Source organism: Diplotaxodon limnothrissa, linkage group LG10, assembly GCF_057381915.1.
Source record: "Diplotaxodon limnothrissa isolate DT_005_m linkage group LG10, D_limnothrissa_male_GT1.1, whole genome shotgun sequence".
Classification (NCBI taxonomy): Eukaryota; Metazoa; Chordata; class Actinopteri; order Cichliformes; family Cichlidae; genus Diplotaxodon; species Diplotaxodon limnothrissa.
This window is the reverse complement of record NC_140605.1, coordinates 33755272-33762326: the sequence shown is the minus strand read 5'-3', so window position 1 is coordinate 33762326 and position 7055 is coordinate 33755272. Positions and strand designations below refer to the sequence as shown.

General features: G+C 42.7%; 1 protein-coding gene across 1 annotated transcript in view; it reads left to right on the top strand.

Annotated features, from left to right (window-relative positions):
* The first annotated feature begins 767 nt into the window (after positions 1-767).
* Positions 768-7055, top strand: part of wwc1 (WW and C2 domain containing 1) — a 42721-nt gene continuing 36433 nt past the window's right edge. Inside the window, exon 1 of the mRNA XM_085364727.1 lies at positions 768-1035. Within this exon, the coding sequence (XP_085220853.1) occupies positions 917-1035 (119 nt within the window). The 5' untranslated portion in view covers positions 768-916. The remainder of the gene's footprint in view (positions 1036-7055) is intronic.

The following is a 7055-nucleotide window of genomic DNA, read 5'->3' as shown; positions in this document are numbered from 1 at the left end:
CAACAAATATTTTATTTTGAAACCGGAAGTCGGGTTGAGCGGCTGCCGTTAGCTTGATCGGTTCGAGCGAAGTCATCGGGACCGAAGAAGACTTTACCGCCACCGCTGCCACTGCTGCAGTCTCCCTCTGCCCAGCTTTCACCGGAGGATTTTTACGGGATAACAGAGAAGTTCTTCGGCTATTTAGCGGATTTTAACGGCTGTGAATTCTCTCGGTACTTTTCTCCTTTCTCCAAGCGGCGGGCGGACTGTTCGCTGTCCCGCAGGCTGGAGGCTAGCGTCGGTTACTGCGGCTAAACATGGTGGCCTGTCGGCACGGAGAGGAGCCGAGCCCCAGCTCTGCGGGTTTGGGGGTGTTATAAGGGAACGCGAGGACGCTGGCTGCTGCTCCACCCTTTTCTAAGTCTGCGTTTTGTTAATCTGGAGGTTTCTACGGGGCTCCCCGTGTGTTTCCGTTAAACCCGAGCAGCAGTACCACCGGCGTCAGCAGGACCCCGTCCGTGTTCGGCGGAGCGTGGATAATCATCCCGAAAAAGTTCTTCCAGGCCGCCTCAAAGTTTGCCCGCGGACCTGGGAAACTCCAGACCGTCCTGGACACTCCTCCAGCTGCTGTGTTTACGTTACGGATACTTTGAGGCTCTCAAACCGGGATGAATTGTTGCACAAGTGCAGCCTGATGAAACAGTTTGTTTTACCCCCTTCCTCTTCCTCCTCCTCCTCCTCCTCCTCCTGTTCAGGGTCTGATTGTTAATCTGAGGATTATTATGGATTTTTACCATGGCCTAATCCAGCCAGACTCTGAATTTGGGGACTAACTGCAGATGTAGAGTCTGACTGTGATGGTGATGATGATGATGGTATCTCTTCGCGATGATTCTGAGTAGAGAGGAGTTCATTACATGGAGACTCGCCTGACATGCCGAGGAAGGAGTTGCCACTACCTGACGGTTGGGAGGAAGCCAGAGACTTTGATGGCAAAGTTTACTACATTGACCACATTAACCAGTGCACGAGCTGGATCGACCCCAGAGACAGGTAGGACTGCGCGAGGACAGGTGCCGTCGACCTTTGACCTCTGGCAGATAGTCAAAGCACATACATGTAAATACATGATGTGTTAAAGGCTCCATTCATGCGGTAAACGAGGAGGTGTGAGCCTTTTAGCCCAAACATCGTTGTCTGTTCATGAAGTCAACACAGAGTTCCACACCATGTTTGCACTGAAGTACCTTGATATGGATTTAATGTGCAATATTTAAACCTGACGTATATGACGAATATTTAAACCAATATTTAAACCTGAGGCTTTTTTATTTAGGGAGCTGTCGCAGGTAAAAGCCAGTCACACTAATCCCAGTAATGCCTGATTTTAGGGACCTTGTTCCCAGTTTTCTGGCAGGTTTATTTGTTTATTAAGTTATTTGATAAGACATCATAGTAAAATCAGTGGTAGCAGGTGATGGAGGAGAGTTGGTATGAACCTTCCAATAAAAGAGTTGCCCAGTGGCTGGCCAACAGCTAGAGACCTCTGATTGGTTGGAGAGTGGTTGCTGGTTGGTGCCTGGTTTTAAATTGGTTGCAAAGAGGGTGCTGCACCAAAATCCTCCTTGGGATTGCTTTGGTGGCTCACAGGTTGCTTTGATCACCTTTAGTTTGCTTGGAGGACGCCCACTCATTTGGAAACGCTCACCAACTAACCACCAAGCAATTGCATACAACCTCCCAAAACTACTCGCCAACTGGTCGGGAATACTTTATTTTTCCCTAGCGACTGTTGGTTACCAGGGAAACACTGACCAGTCAGTTTCACAGCAACCACTCACAGCTGGATGGTGGAATACTTGTTATTCCCTAGCAACGGTGGTTGCCGGGTAGTCTCCAGCTGGTGTGACTGAGGCGTGAATGAAATGGGTAGCTGCTGGAGTCAAGGTGGGTGAAACAGAAGGTGATGGCTACCTGATGAATCAGCCTCACAGGTGTGCACAGTAATCAATTAATTGCAGTGAAAGCCAATCACCTGTATGAATTATTATCTGTAAATTAGAGTGAATGCATTTTATGTACATATATATATATATTAGGGGTGCAACGATACACAAAATTCACGGTTCGGTTCGATACTTTGGTGTCACGGTTCGATATTTTTTCGATACAAAAAAAATGTTCATGCCTTTTTAATTTGTCATTTATTAAAATTATAAATATATATTTTAACTCAAAATTACAGTTTTTAAATTTAACCCTAACCCTTGTGCGTGTTTTTTATTTTGACAGCGAATGCGCACCTGCGGACCACTTATGTGCAGCCCTGGTTATTTAGCTCGTCATATTGCAGCCACAGAAATTCTTTTGTCCATGAAACTATAAAGCTGCACTTTCTTTTTGCCTTATAGTCTGATTTGTCATAACTTCTCCGTTTTGTGGTAAGCTTTTCTTTGGCTGTCACTTCTTCACCCTGACCTGTCTTATTTGGCTCAGCAGAACTAAAATATATATCTGTCTGTGAAGGTTCTCAGTCATCCAGGTCATCGTAGTCAAATATAAATCCTGCTGCTTTTACACACGCACTCACATAAGCTCAGCGATTCTCTGCGCGATCAACCTCTCACATGTTTAAGCTTGCTGCGGGAGATTTCACTTGTCATGTTTGCATAGTAAGCTAACGATTAATAAGACGATGTCAGAGGAATTGGTGTGCAAATTATCATCACTCACAGATCAGTGCTGTCGCTCTCTATACACAGTTCGCATGATTGCAAAGTGAAAGCAAACAACAAGCGCAAATTCAAACGCGATTTCAATATGTCACATATTGACAGTGGCTCACCGATGCCAATGACATAATTACCCAGCTACATTTCTGAAAGAATGCAAAAGCATTGACATTAGAGCTGCCACAAACGATTATTTTGATAGTCGACTAGTCACCGATTATTTTTGCGATTAGTCGACTAATCAGATCATCATCCATTGGACATAAAAGTACAGCTTATTGCACCAGCAGCATCTGCTCTTATATAACTATCATTAGCTTACAGCTTTAAGTGTTTAAGGTCTGTGCTAACTAAAAATAAAGACAAGATGATAGTTTATTAAATTTTAATGAAATTTGCAGATTGTTTCAGTGAAGTTTAATAAACTCCTTGCTATCTAAAATATAACAGGACACCGGAGTAAATTCTCGAGCATCTCACACTTCTGATAATCAGCTGTCTGCTTGACGTTTATTCAGCTGTGTAAAAACTATAACTTTAATCTCAGCCAAACCGATTTACTCAGGAACAAATAAAATACTAAAAAAAAGCCAAACAATAACATTTTTAAGTTATCTAAGTGACTTCTATATCATGTTTAACCTGAGTAGCGAAAGACGGCGGTGGGTTTGAAAACGATTTGCCGGGAGTCCGCTGGGCTCTAGTGAGCCTAGCCCCCGGCTAGCTATCGAGCTAGTGGGTAACAGACGTCTCCGAAAACGTCGGAGCGCTTTTGAAAATATGCGGTGTCTTGATAAACTGAGCAGATATTTGAGGTTTACACAGCTACATTCTCGCCTGAAAATATGTTAAACGTTTATTTTGTGACCCAGAAAGAATAATAAGAGTAATATTAAAACTAACTAGCTGCCGCCATTGTTGGAAACTGAGCTGGGCTGCGCTATGAATTCTGGGACACAGCTTCTTCTTCTTCGGGGTTTAACGGCAGCTGGCATCCTTGTACATGCAGTGCTGCCATCTTCTGTTTCAGTCCGTTATTACACTCTTAAATCCTGCTACTCATTCCTGCGTCTTTTGGGATCTTACAAAGCTTCAAACGACGCGTCGACTATTAAATCAGTCGTCGACGATTTTGATAGTCGACTAATCGTGGCAGCCCTAATTGACATATATTTTTCCTTCCTACAATAGCCCGACGGGCAGGGCAGAGATAGATTTTGGTACCTCGACTGAAAAAATCGCTAGCCCCGGGACGTTGGGCTAGCGATATTGCGAGCCCTGTATCTGATTGAGGAATCACTCATCTTTGGAAAAGAGAGTTTATTACAGAGAAATGTCTCTTTCCAAAATAAAAGCTATACTATCCGCTTCTTCTGGGCTATATTCTCAGCAGCATATTAAACAGCTGTCTAAATGACTCGGCTAAAGTTAGTAGCATGCTTGCTTGTTTTTTTTCTGCTTCCACTTGTCTTGGCACTAGGATGATGTCAGCGCAAATGTGCAGTCATATTCGTTGTGTTCCCACTAGTGCTTTCAGGTTAATCTCGTTGAAATGACCTTAACGCCACAACACGGCAAATCTCCGTTAACGAGCTACCGCCGATCGCCCCGTGCATGGGGCTAGACGGCCAACACGTTAACAAGCTAACTGCGCTAACACACTAGCTCCCACCCATGTAATTGAGCATTGCATGGCACATCCAACATACTGTTTTACTTTAGTCCATGACTCGCTTACCTTCAGGGTCATACGTCACATGAAAACCAAAATAATTCCAAACGCCAGATCTGAATGAGGGTGGGGGAGGCCCATGTTACAAGGAGAGCTTAACTTCTGTCTCGCTAGCTTGCCCTGCTCCTTCTGACGATGCTGTCTGTGTTGAGCGCTCAGTGAATCTGCATTCGACTACTCCGCCTAGGCTGCACTGTCGACCCTAGGCGGAGTAGTCGAACGCAGATCCACTGAGCGCTCAACACAGACAGCATCGTCAGAAGGAAAGTTGATAAAAGAAATTACAAATTTTGTATTGCTCGATACATATGCGTACCGAACCGAAAGCACTGTATCGAACGGTTCAATATTGATACGAATATCGTTGCACCCCTAATATATATATATATATATATATATATATATATATATATATATATATATATATATATATATATATAAGTATGGGAAAAGTTCATTTTTACCCTGTAATCATGCTTTTATTGCTGCAGTGAGGCAGCTGGAAGCTAGTGAAGTATTTTGAGCTCTTGGCAGCCTGAACATGTTCATTTATTAATGTTTAATCAGACCACCTAGACTGCTCTTAAATAACTTTTTAGCAACGTTATTATTTTTGGCTTCTGGATGGTTTGTCATTTTGTGTTTGTAGTAGATGATTTTTGATATCTTGCTAATGATTAAACGGGTCAGTAATGAACAGCCAGTCCAGTGAGGTTCCTCCAAATAACTCACTCCAAATACCTGTTTACCTCTGCGTGAGGAATCATTCCTTCTCTCGGGAATAATCTCAGAATGGAACCTCGAGCTGAGTGTGTCACAGAGCAGAAAGCCTCCTTCAGTTTGTTAACCTGTCATAAAACCTTGGGTATCTCATAGCTCAGGATGCCAGAGGTGCTTTCTTGTTTGCTCATTTACATTCCTGCTGTCAGGCGTGGAGGTGTGTTACCTGTTCTTTTCTCCTCTCTCGTAGAAACCATTAGTGTAATAGGCTTAAAGAGGCGAGCGTGACAATGACTCGCATGTTCAGCTCACCACAGCGCAGAGGGGAGGGTGGGTTTATACAGGGTTTTTCAGTCTTACCAGTCACTTAAGACCCCTCAGACTTTGACACTGTGTCTGAGAAGTGGTCGTGCTTCCAGCTGTTAGATTAAAATGAGGATGATTCCATCTTTGAATGTCTGCCCGTTTTTCTTAATCAAGAACATTTGACTCCCAGAATAATTCCAAACCTCTGATAAAGTTTCCTGTAAGTAAACGGACTCAGAAAATGCCTCTGGGGTGAGGGGGCTGACTCTGCATGGTTCCTGATTCGTCAGAAGTCTGTTTCACCGCATTTAACAGAAATCTTCACATTTTTCCCACAATTTCCAAGCATGTGATATTCCAGGAATGTCTGCTATGTTTCAGTAAAAACTCCGGTGAATAAAACAGTTTGAAAACATTTTCTGGCAATCTTTAGACGTCCTGCACGTAGAGCTGGGCGATATGAGATGTTTTCATATCACGATATGTTTTTTTCATTTCAGGCGATAACGATATCTATCACGATATAAGCCAAATAACTATATTTGTAAGATTTAAATGTGCCGTTGCTCACAAGTAAAATGTGAAATAATCAGCAGCTTGTTTTTATTTAAATATTTATTTCCCATAATAAGTTCAACAGGGTAGATGTACTTAAGGAACATGAGACTTTTTCAGATAAATAAAGGCAAATATTACAAACTACACTAAAGGCAGCCGCTAAAGCGTTTAAGTTTCAAAATAGAACAAATGAAACAGACTAAATTGTCAATTCCACTTAGAAACAAAATATTAATTCTAAAAATAAATCTTAGTTTGTGTTACAGAAGAACAGACAAAACTGACTAACTTTTGTCAATATCAAATAAACTGAGAACTAAAAGGAAATTCTCAATCTCTCCTTGTTGTATAGCTTAGCTTTTCAAACAGTTTTAACAGTTACTTTAGTCTGACAAAAGCCGAATGACGAATTAGCGCTTCCAGTCAGAGACTGAGGCGACGTCCACACGTACACGGGTATTTTTGAAAACGGAGATTTTCCGTTTTCGTTTTAAAAAATAATCCCGTCCACACATAAAGGGAGAAATGAAGGAAAACGCTGCTATGAACATGCCAAAGCAGCAGGTGGCGCTAGATTCCTAACCGTGCAGAAATGTTGGCCAATCAGAAGTCTAGAAGCCTCGGTGGGAAAAAGTAAACAAAGCTGGGGCATAGAAGCAGAACAGAGTCGTATGTGTGGACCGACAGTAACTGTGTGTATATGTAAGCATTTAAACACTGCAGAGAGTAGAATTAACAGTATTGTAGAAATTCATTTCACCGAAACAATAACGTGGCGCACAGTGTGACGCATGCACCAGTTTATTGTATTTCCAGACTTGCTTTCGGCACATTTACAGTGCACGCTACTCTGTTTTTTGTCAGACTTGAAATAGCCGAAATACCTTCACACTACGGAACTTCTATGGCTCTTCCGTTCGACAATCTCTCCGGCGTTGGAACCATCATCTGTTTTCTCTTCGGTCACGCTCGGTTGATTTTTCTAGTCGGCACACTCATTTCCTCCATTACGCGCTGGCTCCATT